General features: G+C 44.2%; 1 protein-coding gene across 1 annotated transcript in view; it reads left to right on the top strand.

Annotated features, from left to right (window-relative positions):
- EFCAB11 (EF-hand calcium binding domain 11) overlaps window positions 1-16,845 on the top strand; it is a gene marked incomplete at both ends in the record, with an annotated part of 163,899 nt that extends 147,054 nt beyond the window's left edge. Inside the window, one exon of the mRNA XM_080915964.1 lies at window positions 16,767-16,845. Within this exon, the coding sequence (XP_080772090.1) occupies window positions 16,767-16,845 (79 nt within the window). The remainder of the gene's footprint in view (window positions 1-16,766) is intronic.
- Between the last annotated feature and the right edge of the window lie 6,677 nt (window positions 16,846-23,522).

Genomic DNA, 23,522 nt, shown 5'->3' with positions numbered 1-23,522 from the left:
ATGGTCTTGCCTTCTTTTTCTAGAGGCAGCAGTGTTAGCCTATATTGATTAGGGATCTTTAGGACTCCTGTAACCAGCAACTTGAAAGGAGGTTTCCGATGCCTGGCACCACTGGGTGTCAGATAGTCCATGTTTGGGAAGAATGAATAGAGATAATGTTTTATATCTATATATCTACATATAGGTATATAAAATGCTCTTTTAAATAGCATACTTCCCTGTGCCTTTTATAAACAACACTATTGTTATTTCTTCTTCTTTCTTCTTGTCCCTCCCTCCTTCCTCCACAGGAGTCTCTCTGCCACTGGTTTTTCCCACTGGCCTCTTCATAGCAACCGTGTCTTACTAGTTTGCTCTTCCTGTTTCTTTTTTCCTTTTGTTCTTAAAGATGTATTTATTTATTATATATGAGTACACTGTAAGTGTTGTCAGACACACCAGAAGAGGGCATCAGATGCCATTACAGATGGTTGTGAGCCACCATGTGGTTTCTGGGATTTGAACTCGGGACCTCTGGAAGAGCAGTCAGTGCTCTTAACCACTGAGCCATCTCTCCAGCCCCATTTTTTATTTTTATCACAACTTGCTTTCTAGTTTATTATTTCCATCTCACCTTTACAGTGGCTTATTGAGAATTTACCTTTTTTATTTTATTACATTGTTCTTCATATTCTTTTCATGTATGTGTACATGTGTGGACTCACCTGTGCCACTGTCTGTGCGTGGAGGTCAGTGGACAACTTGCAGGAGTCAGTTCTTTCCTTCCACCGCATGGGTCCCAGGAATAGAACTCGGATCATCAGGTTTGGCAGTGAGCCTCGCCGTCCCACCAGGCCCATTTTTCCTTTTTGCTCAAGTCTGAAGTCTTTGCCTTCACAGTTTATTCTGTCACATGTTCACTAAGGAAGTTTCCCTTGTCTGACTAGGGTTACAATTCACTTCCCTTTTCTTGGTTGATCTGAATTTTAAAAGTGTTTAGCACTTTCATATATTTGAAATTTATTTTGGTACATACTGTGTGGAGTGAAGAGCTAAACACTGTATTTGCAAGTAGCTGTAGCTGGCCAGTTTTTTATGTGTGTGTATGAGAGAGAGTGAGAGAGAAAGAGAAAGAGAGGGGGGGAGAGGGAGGGAGGGAGAGAGAGAGAGGGAGAGAGACAGAGAGGGAGAGGGAGAGAGACAAAGAGAAAGAGGGAGAGAGAAACAGAGAGAGAGGGAGGGAGGGAGGGAGGGAGAAGGGGGAAGGAGGGAGGGAGGGAGAGAGAGAGGGAGAGAAACAGAGAGGGAGAGAGACAAAGAGAGAGGGAGAGAGACAGAGGGAGAGAGACAAAGAGAGAGAAGGAGAGAGACAGAGAGAGAGGGAGGGAGGGAGAAGGGGGAAGGAGGGAGGGAGAGAAAGGGAGGGAGGGAGAGAAAGAGAGAGGGAAGGAGGGAGAGAGACAGAGAGACAGAGAAAGAGAGAAAGAGAGAGAACATGCATGCATATATGATGTGTATCTTATGTTTCATTGAATTAGCTTTGGGCTTGGTTTGGTTTGGGTTTGGTTTGGGTTGGGTTTGGTTTTGTTTGGTTTGGTTTGGGTTGGGTTGGGTTTGGGTTGGGTTTGGGTTGGGTTGGGTTGGGTTTGGTTTGGGTTGGGTTGGGTTGGGTTTGGGTTGGGTTTGGTTGTCCCAGGCAGGTTCAGCCTGTTTTTATTCAGTTCTTTTACATATGAGGGGACCTGTGCTGTGCTGCCTCTTGCACCCTCCTCCAAAAACACTCTCATCCCCACTCCTCACCTTAGGACGTATTCTAGAACCTGATTCTTTATCGTTTTCACGCCGTTCTCTATTCTGCTCACCTGTTTGTTTTCTAGATGAATGGTAGAATCATTTGTGTAAAGTTCCAAAACACCCTTTGGAGTTTTGATGAAGATCCATTTAACCTATAAATCAATTGAGAAGAATCTGCCATCTTGACACTGCCCAGTCCTCCGTCACAGAATACACACAGCAAACCCTTTTACGTGTCTCGGTAGAATTTTGTCGTTTTCTTTCCATAAGTTTGATGCATTTTTTTATTAAGGCGTTCCAAGATTTTTTTATTTTGATAGCTTTTAAAAATGGAGCCCTTTCCTTCTTTTGTACAGATCGGTGTTTTTAATAACACTTTGTCCACAGTGTTTGCCAAGAGCTGGCAAGGCTGTAACAGAAAATTCTCCTTCTTCCTTTCCCTGCTCATAAGCACTGAGCTGCAAAACAAACCAAGCTCCAAAGTATTTTCCTTTTATACATTGTAAACTGAGGTCGTGAGAGGAAATGTGAATTTAAGGATCATCCAGCATGCTAGGTGGTGACTGTAGGTGAATATTTCCAAATGTTCCTGCTCTTTGCATCAAAGACTTGACAAACTTAAAATTACCCAAAACTACATTCATCCTCTTCCTTGTATTAGTTTGCTGAGTAGTTATAACAAATTACCGCACGACTGAAGGCTCAGAACAAGGTGGTTTTGTCATCTGTTTCAAGTGAGTGATGGCAGTAGTGGGCCACCCAGCCTGTGTCGCTCACTTGGTCACTTCCAAATGCTTCCCCACATGCTCCCGACTTGACTTGTCTACAGCAATCACAAACTCTTTGTCCTGTTCCACGTTCAGTCACTAATACCGTGACCCCCAGTCACACCCTGAACTTCCCAGGATTACAAGGTGGGGAGGGCAGAGTCTTTGGAGTTCAGGAGGTGATGCAATCAGGACAGAGTGAGAGACCCTAGCTTCTTAAGCCAGCCATAGAGGTGAGCTGTCTGGACTGCAGGAGGTGGGCAGCAGCCTTGGCAGGGGAAGCATGCTGAGTCTGGGGTCAGCTGAGGATTTGCTGCTCCTGAGCAAAAGCCATGGCTAGTACAGTGGGGTGGTGTGTGCCACACTGTGGGTTGATGTGCACACATCCTGCGTGTCTCTGGTATTTTTTGTTAGGTTATTGAAGTTTGATGTGTCTAACATATAGTGTCAATAGTTAAATTTTTATCTTACCATATTCTGCTATGTGTCTTGATAAGTGTGGGAAGTCCAGGCATTTAGTTACTCCTAATGTATGGTGGTTGCTTATTTGTATTAAGTTCAGGGTCCTTTCATCTTGACAGTGTTATCCAGGACAGAGTCACTCTGGATAAGGCCATGACTGCCCTGGATACCGACCATCTGATAGTTCTCTGGGTGTGTCTAGACTGGGTTAATATGAAGAGCTGCCTTGAATGTAACAGCCACCATTCCACGGGGTAGGGTCTCAGAAAGGATGGATGCCATGTGGCCAGCTGTAAGGAAAAGATGACGGGGCACCAATGAAAGGAAAAGTCACTGAAAGGAAGAGTCATAGGGCACCAATGTTGTGAGAGGATAACGATCCGAGTCACGGCACCAATGTTAGGGGAAGGATGAAGAGAGTGGGGGGCATATGGCCCATGGAGGTGCGGCGAGGCCTGAGGGCAAGGGAGATGCCTCTGGGGGGCCCATGTTGGGAATCCCTTCCCTGAGGGACCAGCCACACAACAGTTTAGTACGGAATAGAGTTTATTCAGGTCATGGGAGAGTTAAGAGGGTGGTAGAGGCAGAGAGAGAGAGAGAGAGAGAAGTAGAGGAGTAGAGGAGTAGAGGCCGGCCATGAGCACGTGGGACGGGGGGGGGGGGGGAGGGAGAGCAAGGCTGCAAGAGCACAAGGGCAAGAGAGGCCAAGAGAGAGAGGAGGGGTCAAGCAGCTCCTTTTATAGTGTCATGTCACTGGGGCGGAGCATACCTGGCCACTGCTGGGTAATTGAGGGGTGGGGTATACCTGGCTGTTGGTAAGTAACTGAGGGGTGGGGTTTACAGAATCCCAACACCAGCCACCTCAGGCTCCTGACACCGTGACTATGCTGTCATAATGAATCTCCTCTCAAAGTGTGAGCCAAAATAGGCCATTCCTTTAATGGCTTCTGTCATGTAGAGCAACACAACAACATGGAAGGAAAGTTATAATTTTTTCTCCCATCTACAGACTCTTCTATACATCCGTTCATATTTTCAACACACATTCATTAAACACCATGTGTACCAGATGCTAGGCTGAGTCCTGGGCACAGTCCAGTGAGGAAGGCTTCTGTTACTTCTGCTCACTGAGTGTTCCATAGGCAAATGAGGAAAATCACTAACAGTCACTGAGATGTCCAGCCCGAGTGGACTGCCGCTATATGAAAGAAGCCAGGCTTCCTTTATCTGCATACCACAGGATGGGAAAAACACTCTGTAGAAAGCTCCCTAATGATTATGGCGCTAATAATGGATCGTGGGGAAACAGGGAGACATTTCCATTCCCTGTATTCCTTATGTTTTGAAGATTTCCTGAAATTTCTTTTCAGTCTTTCTTACTACTGAGTAGACCATATTCTCTAGAAGGAAAATGTCTGGAAACAGGGCACTGGGAGGCGGGTGACTATCCGGACCTGCCCAATTCAGACTCTTTCCCCAAATATTTGGTGGTTCCTCCATCCCCTCATCTAAGAAAGCAAACAAGCAGGCTTTTCTCCTCCAGTCTCTTGGGTTTTTGTTTCCTGAGACCCTCATACTCCATTGCTGTGCCTCTGTGCTTGAGCATAATGTAAATACTTAATTTGTTTAATAAATATCCTGAAATGGCCTCTTGGAGTTGTTACTAGGAGGGCACGAACCTTTTAAGTCACTTAGCCAGCACAGATCAACACTTAATGTCCTTAATGATGAGCGTGATCTTTTTTAGTGGCTGAAATGCTCCGTAATCAATGATGTGGCCCTGCCTGGAGGCAGGAGAAACTAGATAATGGGCAGAAAATGTCATGCTGGATCGGGCCAGTAATTTGAATCCCTGAAATCGGTATTAGTGTGGCAATTTATGGGAGAGCAGTTGCTTCCCAAGGCTAGGAAGAGCCCCCCAACATCTCTAATGTCCCTTAGTGATTTACACATTATTGAAACCCCCGGTGAGCCAGTGTCTGTTCTCAGCCTAAAGCCTCTGAGACTCAGCTCCTCCTTGCTCTCACAGGCAAGGGCTCCGCCAGCCTCAGCAGGAAGCTCTGTGCTAAGTCTGCAGGGCAGAGGCCTGTCTGAATGGGGTGCAGGGATGTCATCTGCAATCTTTGAGACTGCCCTAGGCTACAGTCTCTTTTCTTCCTCCACCTCCACACAAGCTCTGAGAATTATTGAGGATTATTACAGAAAACAAGTCCATGCCTCCAATCTCAGCCTTTAGGAGGGGGGCATCTTGACTTTGAGACCAGCCAGAGCTATGTCAAAATTAAAATGAGAGGTAATGCCACAGCATGGTGGTGTGACACTTGCTTAGCTAGTTCAAGGTCCTGGGTTCAGCTGGAGGGGAGGAGGGGCTTTTCTACCTATTAAATTATGAAGCATGTCCGGGGGCCAGTCTGTGAGTGCCCTTCTTGTACTCTGATGGAGACCCTTGATTTTATCCTGTCATGTGATTGGCCACATCACATTCCCCCGTGTCTCCTAATTCTCTAAATGCTCATAATGCCCTCTGACCTCTTGTCTCACTGGGCTGCAATCATGTTAAAAGCCCATGGTCATCCCATTCGGTGTGACTTTTTGGTAACAGGGAGCCTTCATTAGTTGAATACTTGTGATAATTTGAGGGAATTGTTTCATTATGAACTAAGATCTCATTTCATGTTGTTTATTATTGTCTGCAGGCCCAGAACTTCTAAGAGTTAGGAGCATGCTATAAACGAGACATAAATAGTGTATTATGATTGTGCTGAACTAAAGCCAAATCTCCTATCAACCCAGTAGATGCACAGCCTCAAGATATGTCCTGAAGTGTAAAATCTACCTTCCCAAGTGGATTATTTAAAACTAAAGTACAAACTGTTTTCCAAAATCTTAATTTTTACAGATTCTTATATTCTTCTTTCCTGGGACAGGGTGGAGCTAGGAGTGGGGGGCAGGGCTGGATTGGAGACTAAAGGAGACTTCACAAAGTTCCACAGTAAATTTTCTGTAACTGAGCTGTGTGGAACAAATCACTTGGGTTTCTGGTGAGTCCTCGCTGACCCAGATGAGAGTGTCTTTCAGGATTTGGCCATTAGTCCCTGGGGGACAATAATGTCCTAGACCCTCCTTTGAAACATGGCATTCTAATAGCATCCCATTGCCAGGCCTCCTGGTTGCTGGAATCACAGGGAGGCTGGAAATGTAGAAGGGAAGGGAGAATTTTGTTGCCAAGCAGGCTCTAGCACTGTGAGTTTACCGACCCCACGCTGAGCTCTCACTCCTACAGCCATGTTTTAGCCCACGACTGCCGGGTCTGTCTGATGTTCACTAAATCCATGTCTCTCTGATTCTTGCTTGCTGACATGTAATGATCAAACCATTTTAATTTACAGAAGACTCATGGTTTTGGCCTAGCATCATTATTTCATTATCTTTTAGTTCTGAATCTTATGGGATGAATATTTGTTTTTCCAGATGAATTTTAGGTTTGATTCATTACATTTCTTTTTAAAAGCACAAGTAAACAAACATTAGACTGCTGTTCTTCTATTGCATCGTCTTAAAAATGTATTCTTCATGAGAACATTATACATGCAGAGAAAGTAAGCATGGTTCTGACTTCCGGACAGTGTGGTTCTGCAAGGTGAGCTTCCCACCAAACAGCAGCTAAGAGTGTGATTAGCGGGGCATCCACACATGTCTCAGTGTTTGTAGTTCACATTTCAGCTCCAACTCTCTTTGGTTGCATTAGTAAAATCAAGCTCATTAGACTGTATTCTGTGAGCCTGTCTCTGTGAGCCCCTGAACCCTAATCACACTCCTCGCTCCCGCCTGGCGCGGTGTAATCTTTCCTGCATCACACTTGAAAGTTCAGCTCATTCTGAAACCTCCAGTCAAGGATGTGAACTTGTTGCTTTCAGGGAGGCTGCATCCGTGCACTGAGCCATTACGCCATCTGTTAAAATGGTCAGAGTTCGTTCTATTGCCTCCTTTGTGGACAGACTTGGACGGGAAGAGCGCGTGTTATTGAAAACATAATTTTCCTCATCATTACGCTTTCTTTCTAGCCAGATCACAACCTGCTAGAAATCTATTGAACACAGAGTGAAAAGCTCTCCAGAATAGCTGTTCTTAAGAGATTAAATGATTGCCATCTCTGTCCCGTTTCTTTCATCTCATAATCAAGTTCAAGATGACACTAGATATCTCAGCTCAAGTGATTATTTGAAATAGAAATGTCTTTATCCTGTTCCTGCTCCCCACTGTGGAATGCTGGGCCTTTTTTCTTTTCATTTGCATTTTTATTTGTGGATGGTTCCTTGGGACCATGCACAGGGTCAAAGACTGCAACTGCTGTTTTTAAATGGCTAACTGAAATTGGGTTGCTTTTTAAATGTTCTGTGTTCAAAGGCACTGATTACATGGCAAAGATCAGACTCTTCCCATTTTAGAGTTAACTCAAACTCTGTCATCTGGTCCAACCATTCAGAATAGCAAGTGGGAAGCTAGGAATTGAAAGCTAAGAGGTTTTCCCAATGGTCACAAAGCTTTCTCCAAGGTTACAAAATCCCAAGGCAGCTACGATGAGACTGGAATCCCTATCTGGGCAACTTCTACTGGACCATACTGCCCTTGGTGTCTTCAGAGGAGGCCTGGCATGGCCCTTGGACAGAAAGTGCTCGTGACTCAAAAGTACAGGAAACCAGTTTTAAAAAAAAACATTAGTTCAAGATGATGTGTTGACTTGCCCCCCCCCCCCCTTAGAGCGGCCCAGGCTCTCTTGTTTTCTTACATCACAGTTTCCTTTCCAGAGAACTGAAAGAAGATAACATCAGTGTGTGTTAGCAACTCTGTTAAAACACTTGCAACAGAAACCGTATCACACTGCCAGATGTGGGAGTTTGGGCCACATATTGATTGCATTTTTCCCCAGGCCCACAAGCAGTCGATAATTAGACATCTAAACTTACATTCTTTTTTCTTCCTTTTGAGATATGCCTAACTTAAAATATGATCCCTCAGACTTAGAGCTATGTAATTAGGAAAAAGTGAGTCTTTAGGATAAATCACTTTGCCAACCGGGCTTGAATTTCCCACCCTCTTTTCCCTCTGCTCAGTCTGTCGCTCCCTAGGAGGGAAGCTACATATGAGAATGGTACTTAGGGGCTGGGAAAGTGGTTCGGCAGGCAAGAGCACTTACGTAATCATGAGGTTCTGAGCTCAAGGCCTCAGAACCTACCTAAAAAGCCAGGGATAACCCAGCACTGTTGGGGGTGGCAATGCAGAGAGAGAAGATGGGGGTGGGGGGTTGCTGTCTCCAGGTTCCTCAGGAGACCCAGTCAGGAAGTATACCCAGTATCCCTTTCTCACCTCTGTTCATGGACATGCACATGTGTGCATATACTACATAAATGTAACTCACACAAACTCCCACAGATAAAGTCTCCATGCAGCTGAGATGTGCCCTAGTTAGTAGAGTGTCTGTCTGGTCTGTATGATCTCTTGGGTTCCGTGCCCGTCAGCACCATATGAGAATCCAGGCATTGTAGCTCTTGACTATAAGCCAGGGAGGGACATGGGAAGTTGATGCAGGAAGATAAGAAATTCAAGGTCATCCTTGGCAATATACCAAAATGAAGGCCAGCCTGGACTACATGTGACTCTGTCTCAAAAAACCACGTGTATAAATAAAACTGTCAGAAGCAGACATCATAACAGCTGCAGGCAGCAAGTTGGTTCTTCAAATCATAGAACTAAAGAAAATAGTCCAGAACCTTGGGATAACATCTACTGGAGAAATCTGAATGAGAGAATCTATTTCCAGAGATGATGGTAGACCCCCCTCACCCGGGGTTTTACATTCCCTGGATTTAGTTATTCAGACCCTCAGCCCAGAGATATTAAGTGGAAACTCTAGAAAATAATAATTCACAGGCTCTTACTCGGCACCCATGCTCTGGAGACACATGCTTGACCAGCAGAGCCACACTGTCAGGCCTACTTGGCTTTTGCTCACGGCTGTTCCTAACTCTTAGCTCATGGGAAGCAATAACTGTGAGCTGAATAAATGAGTTGGAAAAATAAATTGATAGTGGCCCCAATACATGACGGTAACAGTGGTGGCCATTTCATCATAATGTGTCCTTATCAATGCGTCGTATTGCTCGCCACTGTTGTTAATCTCTCTTACAGTGCTTAATTAGACACTGCCATAGATACTTGTAAGCTCAAACGTAGTAAACTGAGGGCAAGATGCTGTCTGTGGTTCTGGGCATCCATTGGAGGCCTGAAAAAATACCCACTCCAAACAAGTGGGAGGCTACTGTATATTTATCGTCTTTTCTACCAAGGTTTAGACAAGATTGAAGACAGGATACTGGGTATGTTAGAGTAATTTCACTTGCAAATGGCAAGGAGTCTTTTACAAAAGGCCTGAAATACCAGGGATTGTACTGGGTCAGTGAATAAGAATCTTCACACAGGATAAGCTTCAGGTAGGTTTTGATTAGACTCTGGCACCCTTGGCTGTTCTGAATCTTCCCATCCATATGACTAGCTTTATAGTTGGCTGATAACTGCCATTTGAATTCCCATGTACCATTGGATGCCAGGGCTGTATGGAGACTTACGTGGAACTCTTGTTATGGAAGAAAAAGGCTGTGGTAGGAGCAGATCTCCCCTTCCCATCCCAGATGCCCAAACTGCAAGAAGCCCTCAGCTTGTAGGCAGATCTCCAGGCCTTTCTACATTCAGACCAGGTGGCCAGCATGGGGCTGGGGATGCCAGCTATTAGGTGGTATAAGCCAACCAACTCTGGACCCAGGTCCTGTGGTAAGGGGGAGGGTAGGATTACAGTAATTGACTTAGGCCAGTCCAATTCTATGTGTCGAACCCAAGGTTAGGATCTGTCCCACTTAGGTAAGAGCTGCTGAACAGCCAAGTGGGCAGCTTGGGTATTGGTGGGTAGCTGTTGGCACCTGCCTAGTTATTAGTCCATTAGCACTTGGTGCTAATGAGGCCCAGTGTTCCCTGGCTTCTGTAATTCTCTATTCTTGGTCTGGTCTGGGCACCCTTTTACTATTCATACACAGGTCATCCAATGGGTCCATTTAAACCTGCTCAGTCCGTTCTCACTGGTCCCTCTATCTCCCAAGTAGTCACAAGGATCTTCTATTCAGGCGTGTTTTGTCTTGACAGTGTAGGGATCCTTAAAGGCTTACTGTTGCTCTTTGTGGTGGACAGACTACCTATTGCCGAGGAGATGTGTATGTGGCAGTGATGAGAATCTGCTGGTATGTAACTGTCACTTCAGCTGTCTACAGCTTCAAACTTGAGCTGTCTTTGTAAAGGCAATATTTAATTTGGTCTAAAAAGCATTTCAAAAATAGCTAAAGATGGATCTATTTCAAGTCCTGACATCCCTTTCAACTAAATAAGAATCCAAAATGGCATGCTCCTAGTTTACGCCCTGAATCCTGCTGCCTGACTGGCCAAGGGTGACCCTGTAGGGCTTAAAAGCCATTGCCACTGCTGCTCCTCCTCCCTTTCTTATTGTTCTCCTATTTCTTCTTCCTTCTTCATCTTCCTGTTTTTCCTCTGCCTCTTCCTTTTGTGTCTGTGTGTGCACACATGCCAGGTGCCCAAGCAGTCAGTCCCAGGCAAACAGCTGAAGACAGACGATGGTTCAGGGCATGGCTAAGGCGCAGTGTTTGCAGCAGTGGTGTGAGTAATGGTGGGTCAGAGTCTAAGGGAACACAAAGGGGCCAAGAGTATATAGTGAAGAGATTGTGTCTGCCACTCACATAGAAGCCCAGAAAAGACTAGAAATCATCCCATAGCTCTTTAATCTTCCCTGTGAATCTGAGTGGCTTTTCTTAACTTGTGTCTTTAAAAAGGTAAAATTAATAAACACATTACCAAGGCAATTGCTGCAGAGCCCTGCAGGACTCTCATCAACAAAGATGCGAGCTCACCAGTGGAGAGAAACGGCAGGGTCCTCATAAGAGAAGGCTGCTGTGGGGAAGCTGTCATTACTGCGTCTTCAATTGGCTGGTCCTCTCTTCCCCAGCAGGGGCTCCTTGCTCACTGGGTAATTTTTACTCTTCCTGTTCTGTCAATATGACAGTTTTGTCCTTAATAGAATGGCAGTTTTGACTTTCCTTTAAAGTATTCCACATAGAACCAAAAAGAAAGAAACACACACTCTCACTTTCTTCTCTTCCAAAACTGCCCCCCATAAAAACTTTTCTCATTTAAATTTTTGCTTCCACATTGAGTTTCTCATTCATGTTTTAAGAAAATCAAATACAGTATCAGCTTCCAAAAACGATACTTGATGACGGTGGTGACTCATATAATTACTGACTGTCAGTGTGTTCGCTGGGAACACAGAGATGTCTGGCAGCCCTGCTTCCAGCAGCAGGAGCCCCTGGACATGGGTCTTTACTGGGCTCAGTTTTGCATCTGAGATGTAGTATCGGCCAGACAAAGTGATGGATGGGGCCATTCTCTGCATCTTCATCCGGGAAGCAGGTGCCTCGGGTGATGCTCAAAGCACTTGTTGAAAAAAGGGGTCGTTAAGACAGTTGTTTCACAGTCTTTGTGTGTGCATGTGTGTATGATGTATGTTGTGTGCTCGTGTGTGTATGTATGTGAGTGTGAGCACATATATGCTATAGTACACAGAGGCCGGCTTCTAGTGTGCACCTTCACCTTCACCTTGTTTGAGACAGGGTTTCTCTCCTGTTGCTGTTCACCACTGTATGTGCCGGGCCACCTGGCCTCCAAGTTTCCAGGGATTCTCCTGACTCAGCCTTATATGGGTTCTGGGATTCAGACCTGGGTCTTCATGCTCCTATGTCAAGTTCTTTATGCACTAAGACATTCCTTAGTCAAGATAATCCTTTCAGTACATGTAGATTTGGCTAGAATGTTTACCTCAGACTATGGCTCCTTTAGCTCAGTAGTTCTGAAGCAAGGATGGCTTGGCCTTTCTTCCTGCCCCCACCCCAGGAATACTTGGCAATTTTTGGAAATATGCTTAACTGACACGGTGCAGGGTGGGGGGAGGGTTGTTCACTGGCATCTAATGGACAGAGGCCTGGGATACTGCTGACTTCTTAGTGTAGAGTCCTGCTATTGTATAACACAGAACCCTGGCGCAAAACTGTCTCTGCAGAGGTTGGAAACTCTGTGCTAGCTGATGAGGATTTGCACCCTCAGAAACAGGCTAGTTGTTAGGGCTATTCAGACTAAAAAGAGAAACGTATAATGCTAAAGGACACTTGAATGTTTTCACCGTGTGTGTGTGTGTGTGTGTGTGTGTGTGTGTGTGTGTGTGTGTGTGTGTGAAGGGCATGGGTCTCACCTTCAGCCTTGTTTGAGACAAAAGTCTGTTTCTTATTTACTGACCAACAATATTCCTGCCATCTTCCTGTCTCTGCCTCCCATTTCCTAGAAAGAGCACTGTGGCTACAGGTATGAGCTGTCCTGTGGGTTCATCTTCCCCACTGAGCCATCTGCTGAGCCCTTAAACGATGAATTACCCATCACCCACCATCTCTACTCTAGTTAGCATATAACCTCTGACTTGCACTCAAATGTAGATATATATAGGGCTGCAATTGTAATGAAGATAGTAAGCTTGCATTCTTGTTTCCAGCTAAAAATGTCACTTTCGCAGTCTTTGTGCCATTTTTAATAAAGAACATTGCATTGTTTTAATGTAATACAATCCATACGCCTTTCTCTCTTTGATCCTTTGTTCAATTGCTCCTTCTTCCTCGAGTAACTTTGGAAAAGCCAGAATTCAAGTCTGAAATCTGCCTTTGGAAACCTGCCAAGTTACTCTGAAATGATTTTACAACAAAAACAACTTTTCAAGAAACAAAGTGTTTTCAGGGCATTCCAAGAAATTGTTCTAATAGAAATGTTTCATGTAAGAAATAGTACTTTAGAGAAACACTATTTACATTTTTTATTAAAATAAGAACTCTCGGGATTGGGTAGGCAACTCAGCTAATTAGGTGCTTGCCTTGCAAGCTCAAGGACCTGAGTTTGATCCCCAGAACCCACATTGAGAGAGGAAGGTGGGGGGTGGGGAACGATGCCAAGTGTGGTGGTGCACATTTATAATCCAGGCACTGGGAAGGAAGAGACAAGCAGATCCCTACTCCTTGGGTAGTTACCCCCCAACCCCAACCAAGGTGTTTCCAGGCCAGTGAGATATCCTGCCTCAAATAAAAAGGTAGGTGTCACCAGAGAGCATCTAGCCCTCAGCCCAACCTTCCATGAGTTAATTCAGTTGACAGACCACATTGACTGACTTCCTATTTGCCTTCTGCTCAGACAGGTTGTTCCTCAGTCCTCTCAGCCCCTGACTCCAGGCATATGCCCTCAAATCTCCTCACAGCCTGTGTCTGTCAGAGGTGTTCAGCAAGAGAAACAGAATCCAAAGTTCATCTTCTGGCCCCCAAACACACCTGCACACACATGTGCACTCACTGGTGAACACCCACACACTACCTTGTGTTTCCCTTCACAGATGAAGAGACAACACTGTGGTCTGCCTCATGATCGATCACAGTGGGAAACCCTGGCTTCTTTGGAGCTCAGTCCTCACAGTCTCTGGTCACAGAGGTACCTACTCTGGCTACCAAAAACCACACATCATCAGGAGCCAACTTTGTAAAGAGAAAAAAAAATGATTCTCGAGATCGTGAAAGTAACTGTAGGGCACTCTTTACTGTGACACAGTGGACCGAAGAATGAAACATTGGTGTTCAGCCGGGTGGTCTGTCCAGTCCTGCCTCAAAGTCTCATTGTATCCAGTCAATGAAGGTCTGCACCCCTGAGTCCAGAGAGGGTACAGAAAACCCCACTCCATACCCTGTAAGAACCTAAACACTTTGAATACTCACGCAGATTTCCAGGGAACATCTGGCCCTCAGCCCTCCCTGTGGGTTAATTCAGTTGATGGACCACATCACCACTCCCTGCACATCTCTGTGTGGTGGTGTAGAGGGGCCAGTCCCTTCCCTGTGTTTTATTTTACTGGCTTCTTTCCTGGTGTTGACAGTGGTAAGAAGGTCTCTTTATTCAATCCCAACACCTCCTGGGAGGTACTACATCGTCCCCAGCTCCCTTTATTCCATAAATCCATTTCTTTAACACACAGCCATTGCTGGCTACGAGCTAAGAGCTGGGCAAAAGTTCTTGCACTCTCCGAGATTATTTCTAGTAGGGGTAAAAGGTCATGAGCTGTTTTGGTGCAGGATATTTGCAGGTGACACTAAAACAGCGTGTCCCCACTTTAGAACCAGGCTTGAAGGCTCTGCCGTAAACAGAAATAATGTTCCTTTTTACCTAATGGCAGCTTTCCCCTCTCCGTAGCGCCAGCTCTGCCCACCAGCCCATCTGTTCCTGTCACACCGCGGTCAAGTGTGAGTGTCACCATCTTGCAGAGAATACTGTTGTTGGTAATAAGAAAACGGTGTGTCATAGCTTTTAAACTTTTAGCCCTTACACTTCAATTTTCTTGTTGCTCAAGTTGAAATGACCAGATCTGTTCCTATGAGTGGAGCAAGAACAAGCCTTGAATATTGTTCATTCTGAACAGGATATATCGACTATCTCCTTCATTCAGTGTGGGCCCCTTAAGACATACAAATGGACTTTTCCCTTTCACATTTTTTGGGGGGACAGTGTACCCACTTTCCAGTTGGAAGCAGAAGCAAAGACAAAAACAATTAAAGATTAATACAATTACAAATGGTTGCTTACAGGGGGAAAAATGAGCTGAGGGATTCCTTTTTCTATAGGCTTCCAATGGCCACATAAACGAATGAAAACAAATTCAGAATATCATCAGAAGCATTTTACCCTGGTAGTACACTTCTGGGTTATCCACTCTGTGAGACCTACAGTTCAGACATACCAGTTCAGAGCAGGAAGGGAGGGAGTGCTGTTTATCTAATCAAATACTTAGGCAATATGAAGACTCTTCAATTATCTAATTTTATTAAAGGGATGGTTTATAGCCCGTAGTCAGTGCCGTGCAATCCTGTGATTATCTTTAAATCCCTTAGAAGACATCTGACATTACACTGTGTGCTGTATAGCATGAAATCACCACGTGTATTTCACCAAGAGACAGAATAAGAGAATGAATAGCCTCTGCAGTTTGCAGTCATTTATCCCAACATACGGCATCATGGCTTTTGCCCTGGGGCAGAAAAGTGGGTTTTTTTTTTTTTCCCCTCTCTCTCAACTTCAAAAGAATGAAAAATTATCATCACTCTATCCAGAACCATTACAGACTTCAGAGACTTTGGCATGAAATATTCAGAAAGTTGATTTTAAGAATTCAATATTTTAAAAGCCTGCTTTAAAACTATTTCAGTGATTAGTGGCTTTTCTGCTTAGACCGGCCCTTGCTCTTAAAAGCCCCGTGCTGTGGTTGATGCCATTTGTTTTCTGCAGAATGTCATTTGCATCAACCACAGGAGCTCCACAGAAGGCATGCCATCCCTTGTTTCTGGATGTCCCCAAGAGGAACTGAGACCATGTTGCAAGCTTTCCTTTCAGACATGCTTTTTAGTGACATTTCTTTCGCTGGTGGCAGAGCCAATGAGCCTCGGCTGCTCTGTGCTTTGTGCTTTGGCCATGTACCTTATCCTAATCACATAGAACTTGTGCGATTCCCTACTGCCTATTGCGGGGACAGAGCCCACGACTCAGAAGCTCCGAGGTCACCCCCTCAGAGGCTCCCCACACCCTGAGTCCAGGGCTTACAACTTCGTCAGTCTTCATAGGAACTAGAAAAGCTTACTGTGCGTTTGTGAGGATTCAACAGTAATTCCAAGGAGGAGGGACGGGCGGTTAGCCATGGGAGAGCTTCTCTCTGGGCGCTGTCTTGGTTGTGTAGGGAGGTAACAGCAAGACATGATGGAGTTCTTACTTCAGTGTTTCTCTCTCCTTGTTTGAGTTGCACTTGAACTACTTTCTAGCAACAGTGAGATCCTTAGAAGACAGCCAGGTCTCCTTAAGGCTCAGTAACCCTGTTTGTAAACTGGGCCAGTCCCAGAGCTGGTGCTGAGATTCTGCAGTCTGGGGGTATAAAGGCAATGTTGTATAGGATGTCAGACTGTGTAGAGTGTTACCATCACAATTTGCTGCTAAAACATTGTTTTCTTTTATGTATTTTCTCTCACATTTTTGTTATAGTATATGTGTGTGTATGTGTGTGATTGTATATGTATTACATATTTATGTCATGTTTCAGACCACTAGAACAATATTTATGCCTACTTTTGTTTGAGACAGGGTTGCATATAGCCCAGGCTTGCCTCAAACTCACTATGTGAATGAGGATGATCTTGAGCTTCTGATCCTCCTGCCTCCACCACCGTAGTACTGGGATTATAGGTATTCCCCATTAGTCCCAGTTTTATGCATGATAGTCAAACACTTCCACAACAGCTGCAGCCCTGACCCCACATTCCTCCTTTCAGATAGCTTTTGCTTTCAGATCCATCCTTCAAAGGCATTGAATATGTGTTTCTGAGGGTTTCAATAAAATACTTCTTTCCTTCACACCTTAGGTGTTAGCCGGATAGTGGGAGGAAACATAGGCATCAACCTTGACCTTCAAGATAAGATTGGTTCCTCCCTCACGCTGATACACGGAGAAGGATGATTCTAGTGTGCTGCTGATACGGTGAGCCTAACAGAACTACTGTGTGAATAACTTCCTGTGTCATTTTCCAGGGAGGCAGATCAAGACTCAGACGGTCACGTCAGCTTCCGAGACTTTGAATACGCCATGAACAATGGGCAGGCAAAATGAACCCGATGCTTGTGAACGACTTTTGGCGATTTTGGACAGATCGGTGAACTGTAATCTAGTTGAAGGTCATACAGACCTCAGTCTAGGAAGGGTGTGACACTGTAGACTTGTGAGTAAACTCGTAGTTGTGTTTTTTGAATGCTGATGGGAATCTCCTTCTGCGTCTCTCCCAGCCCCGAGTCAGGTTGCTGCTGCTGGCCTGCCACCCAGTGGGTTTGGGGTTTTTTCTCTCTATTCTTGTCAGTTCTCAGTACTCCACACCGTGAGTTGGAGGCTCTGCTCCCTCACATGGGTTCCTTGCTATCCTCCAGGAAGAGTGAGCTTTGCTCAAGTGGAGTCACGGTCCTTCACTTGCTCTTCCCTGGCTGAACATCAAACAATGAGCAAGTGCTGGGGAAACAAAGACCCTTAGATAATGTTCCTGGAGTACAAATCAGTGCACAGGGTACCGGTGTGCACAACGTACAGCAGCCCGGGCTAGGTGGCCAGCTATTCCTTTTACAGAGAATGCCAGAATGTACTTGGGGCCTTAATGGGCAAAAGGGTGTGATTTTTGGGTCTCTTTACCATAGCCTGGGCCTGAGCCTGGCCATCTTACTTCAGAGAAGCTAGCTAGAGGAGCCGGCCAGCAGCCCTCTGCTGCATACTTCTGGTTCTAAACAGTTTTGCCATGTACCTGAAGCTTCAGCCATCCTAGAGTTAGGAGGGTCTACACCCCACCATTTCCCTGGGCTCCAGTGACTACTTTCCTGGGCCCCATCAAGACACAGCACACAGCATAGCGTCTGTTAAAAACAATTCTGAAATACGGATGTTGTCATTGTGTTTCACAGCATTAACGTTTGTAAAATATTTAATGTAATTTATGCTTTAAAAATGTTAAACAGTAAAAGATCAAGTAAAAACATAAACTTACATAGCAAACACTGAATATGCTCCATGCTCATATAAATTATTAGCAGATAGCCTTAAGAAAAATAAGGTTTTTAGCTGTGCTAAACCAGAGGAACCTAAGGAGATAACTAAATGTAGTTTGACTAAAATGTAATTTGATCTTCTAAATGGGCCCCCAGGGAATGTACAGAGAAGAAGAACCAAGCTTGGGCCTTCTCTGCTACGTGTGCTGGTATGAGCTACCGAATGACAGACAGATAGCATTTCTACTGTTTTCATGATTTTTCTATAAATCTAAAATTATCCTCAAACTGAGTTTGTTAAAAATTAAAGGCTTATTCAAACATTCATAAACTAAATGAAGAAGCAATGAAAATAATTTCTCAACGTGAATGAAATATTATTTCAGAGGCAGAAATGAGTTACTGGTATCATCGAGAAGTATGTTTGACTTTGTGCACAGTAACCCAGTTTCTGACTTTGTTCAGCAAGTGTTTTCATCATGAGACAAACCAAGTCATTGATCCTGATCTCAAAACATTAAAGAGATATTTTAGATTATATTAAATTATATATATATGCACAGATATATGGCATGTATGTGTGTGTGTGTTGTATATATATATATTGAATGTATATATTGTATATGTGTTGTATATACATTATGTATATATATACATTATATACACATATATGTTTATATACATATTATCTATTATATGTGTTATGTGATGTACATATATACTATAATACACATATATTATAGACATATGTATATAATACACATATATTATCTATGTACATGGATTACATATTTATATATATATTATATGTGTATGTATAGTATTTATTAATAGAGCCATTCTTCAGTAACAGCCAGAGTTCCAAACTTCAGTATTGCACTCTTAATTGGATCCTGCTTGTCCTGAGTAAGAATAGGGGAGTAATCACTTCCTACCACAGATGTAGGAAGCAAGAGGTGAGTCTGGAAATGGCCATTGAGCAACTCCCATGACTGGATTAGCCAAGAAATTTTATCTCAATGACAGAAAACTCCCCCAAAAGAAGTCACTTTCAAAAATTAAAAAGAAAAGAAAATCATTGAGCTAATTTATGAAACCTAGTAGAGGGAGGGTCAGGGTGCAGCCAGGTTCCAGGACCCACAATACTAGCACCTCCAGATTCTCTCTCTTTCCTGCAGCTACCAACAGCTTTACACCATCCTCAGAGAGCACTAGTCCATGGTCCATCCAGATACACAGTCAGAGCGTCTAGGGATAGGCTGTGGTTGAGGCCACTCAGCTCTGGTTCACCCAGAGGGGGTATGGACGTCTCCTTTGGAGCTCAAGTGAAGGCAGCCAGAGCTGGTCACAGAGAAGCTGCTGACCTGGGCAGCCTTTCTGGCTGGGACCTCTTTGAAGAAGATGCTTACGCCAGAGTTTACCATTTAACATCCCAGTTTAACATCCCAGCTCTCATTTGAAAGAAGAAAGAAAGGGTGACAGAAGAGCTAGCTAGCTGCCCACGCACCTTCTTGCCCTTAACCCCTGCTCTTAGGATCCATCCTCTTCCTTATCTGAGAGGAGTTTTCCCGCAGCCTCTCCTGGACCCCACACCACTGTCTGGGCAGAGGGACCTTGCTGGTCTGTGGCCAGCTGGGTGACCCAAAAGGCAGGTTCTTGATGATAAACTCAGCCTCTGCTCTTGGAGGACATGAAGAGTGAGTGCAATTCAGATGCCGCTCTGAGCGTCTAAGTGGATGACTCAAGAGTGGGTAGCAGGCATATATTTTCAGTCACAAGGCCTGGAAAATCCAGGCAGCTGCTGTGCAGTGAACACAGGGGGGCTTAAAAATAGACAGAGAGAGGGAACAGTGAAGGAGACGCAGCCCCGTGGTGCTCGATTTCAGCTTCGAGCTTGAATGCAAGACCCAGTCCTAAGGCTTTGGGTCCTGTGAGGTAACTGTGGCCTTCCGATAAATCTTTCCACTCAAGCCAGCTGGAGTTGCTTTCTGTCATTTGAAACCCAGAGAACCTTTACCACTGTGAGCTTCCAGCCAAGGATAGAGTCCTAGGTGACATTAGCATTTATGGGGCAGCAGAGAAGACTTATCCGAGGAAAGAAGCAGCACTTGAAGATGGAACAGGGTAGTGCCACCTTTCCTAACCCAACCTTTCTCTGAACCAGTCACTGGCCCCCTTCTGGCTTTCCTTCTTCTGCCAGTGGGCAAACACACCCTCTCAGACCTCAGTTCACCGTTCCTTCTCTTGGGTCTGAGGTGGTGGCAGGGCCTTTGGAGCCCTCTGGCAACTTTCACGCCATGGGTTTTTCGTGCCATTTCTGTGCCCATTGTTCCTGCTGTCTTTTCCAGCTTCCCATTCTAGAACCAGTCTGTAACTGTGAATGTTTTCCCAAATCCTGTAACTGGCCTAGTCTTCCTTGATCAACACATTCCCCAAGGATGATTTCATCCACTGCCAAGAGGCCACTTATCCCCCTGATTGATAAGATTGATAAGAGCACGAGGTTTTGTCTTTGATCTTGACCTCCGATCAACTCCGGGGCCTGTGTTTTCACTCGCCAGCCAGACAATCCCACCTCAGTACAGACTCACTGAGCTAAAAATCAGATGCATTGTTCCCCCCAATCTTCAATCTTGTTTTCCTAGCCTGTGTTTTCTATTTCTGTTGATGACACCCTCCCGACCCCTCCCCCACCCAAGCTGTCATTCCAACCCAGCTGCCTCATAGTCTCCCCTTCTCCCCATCTTCCTTGGCTCTGACATCCAGTCACCGAATCCTTCCAACCATGTCCTTGTAAAATGCTCCTGGTTTTCTTTTCCATTCCATCCTCATCTTTCTGCCGATGTCCTTACCCCTCCCCCACTCTTCCATCCAGTAAAGATGAGTCTAAGGTGCCCGTGAATACCGCTGTCAAGACTCAGCATGTCAGGGACATTCCTAAAGCATACAGTGACTCTCTAGTGCTGAGCTCCCAGTGGCCATCTCTTCTGGCACACAGTGCCTAGCCCTGTAGCATGCAGTTCAAAGCCTGCTATACTGGGGCACCAATTCCTATTTCCAGTGTTGTTGTCCATGACTCCCCCTGCCATGTCACCTAGCAGCCACAGAGGCACACATGCAGTCCCATCCCCTAAAAACACAGAACTTACAACAAATCTTTGTTCAGTGTAGAACAATAATACTCTTGGGAATAGTACCTGATGAGATAGATAAGAAGAAAGCAAAAATATCAAAAATAAAACCTAGGGCCTTGAAAGATAGCTCAGTCCATACTCAAGGCACGAGGATCTGAGTTGGAGCCCCAGAATATACAGTAAAAAACTAAGTGTGCTGGTGTGTAATCCCAGCTCTAGAGAGACAGGCTAAATGACCAGTGGACCCCAGGCAAGTGGGAGACTCTGTCTCAAAAAGCAATTGAAGGAACAAGACTCGAGGTTGACCTCTGCCTTCTGTGTGCCTGCACACAAGTAGACACATACCCGTACACACTCACAGATGAATTTTCATATACCCCCAGAAAATAAGAAAGGATACCAGCCCAGATATGATGGAACAAGTCTTTAATGCAGCGCCTGGGAAGAAGGGAAGCTGAACTGCTTTGTGCTTGGTGCACATACTGAATTCCAGGGCAGCCTGGATTACATGAGGAGAGCCTGTTTCATCAATCTCACTAAAATTATTATAAAGCCAACTATGGTGGTACACACTTGAGACCCAACACGGGAGGTGGAGTCAGGAGGGCTAGGGGTTCAAGACCAGTTACATAGCAAGGCTAAAGTCAAATGAGGCTAATTAAGACCCTGTTCAAAAAAGAAAACTAAACAGTAAATGTTGGTTCACCTGTATCCTCGTGAACAGGTTTTTTTTTTTTTCCCCCTCTTTATAAGGGAGAAATGTTGGGTATTTTATTTCATTTTATTTTGTTATTAAAATAGTTGAGATCTATATCAGCCATCTCTTTTCTTTCATTTAATAAATGAGAAAGCCAGTTGAACCAGAAACATTTGTTGAAGATGATTTTTCCCCATTGAATGCTTTTAGCTCCTTTGTCAAAGATCAAGAGACTATAGGGGTGTGGGTTCATTTCTGGGTCTTCAATTCTATTCCATTGATCTACCTGCCTGTCTCTGTACCAATACTATGCAGTTTTTATCATGATTAATCTGTAATACATCTTGAGGTCAGGGATAGTGATTCCCCCAGAAGTTCTTTTATTGTTGAGGGTAGTTTTTGCTATCCTGGGTTTTTTTGATATACCAAATGAATTTGAAATTTGATCTTTCTAATTCTGAAGAATTGAGTTGGAATTTTGATGAGGATTGCATTGAACCTATAGATTGCTTTTGACAAGATGGCCATGTTTACTATATAAATCCTGCCAATCCATAAGCATGAGAGATCTTTCCATCTTCTGAGATCTTCTTTAATTTCTTTCTTCAGAGACTTGAAGTTCTTGTCATACAGATCTTTCACTTGCTTGGTTAGGGTCACACCAAGGTATTTTATATTATTTGTGACTATTGTGAAGGGTGTTGATTCCATAATTTTTTTCTCAGCCTTTGAGTAGAGGAAGGCTACAGATTTGTTTGAGTTAATTTATATCCAGCCAAGCCAGTCCATTCTTATCTCCTTGTACAAAGCTCAAGTCCAAATGGATCAAAGACCTCCACATAAGACCAGGTACACTGAAACTAATAGAACAGAAAGTGGGGAAGAGCTTAGAACACATGGGCACAGGGGAAATTTTCCTGAACAGGACACCAATGGCTTATGCTCTAAGATCAAGAATCAACAAATGGGACCTCATAAAATTGCAAAGCTTCTGTGAGGCAAAGGACACTGGCAAGAGGACAAAGTGACAACCAACAAATTGGGAAAAGATCTTTACCAACCCTACATCTGATAGAGGGCTGATATCCAATATATACAAAGAACTCAAAAAGTTAGACTTTAGAGAATCAAATAATCCTATTTAAAAATGGGGAATAAAGCTAAATAAAGCCTAAATGATCTATTTCCCTGGTCATTCTACTAGGTATCCACAGCATACTTCATTTATTTGAGGTTAATAAAACAAGCTGTTACTACATTTTCTTGACTTCTAACTTTTGAAATTTTCGATATTTCAGAATTAGAGACTTAAAAAAAAAACCATCTACATATGCAGATTAAAATTCAGAGGCATGGTGAAAGTGTTAGGTGGGTAGAATATTTTTCATGCAAGCAAGAATATTACAGTAAATATTAAAAATATTATTTGTTTATCTCTTTATCGGCCCTGCGGAATAACTCTGTGGGCCTGCTTCCAGTTCGGAACCTCGGGCGCCTCTGTCGCTCAGTTCTCGATCCTCTCCTCTGACCCCTTTCTCCTCCCCTCCTTTACTCTGCCCAGACACTGGCTCAAAACCATTGATGGAAATTTCCAGGTGATTTGGGTAAATTCTGTACTCTATTCTTCTAGCTAGAAAAACAAACTTGACTTCTATCTCAATTCTTTATACCATCTTAAAACAAGCAATCTTTTTAACTTTTGAAAAAAAATTTAAAGAATCAAATAGTTACTAATCTCCTGCCCCTCCCCCCCCGTGTGTGTGTGTGTGTGTGTGTGTGTGTGTGTGTGTGTGTGTGTGTGTGTGTAGCTGGGTTGCCTGCTTTTTTAGCCACAGGACACTACAGCCTGTCCGCAAATGCTGTCTCTTTAAGGTTCTCATGCTTGAGATATCACATGACTCAACATGGCACTCAACAAGAGTAGTCAAG

The sequence above is a fragment of the Micromys minutus genome (genome assembly GCF_963924665.1).
Source record: "Micromys minutus genome assembly, chromosome: 1".
Taxonomy (NCBI): Eukaryota; Metazoa; Chordata; class Mammalia; order Rodentia; family Muridae; genus Micromys; species Micromys minutus.
The sequence above is the reverse complement of the archived record's forward strand: the minus strand, read 5'-3'. Positions and strand labels throughout refer to the sequence as shown.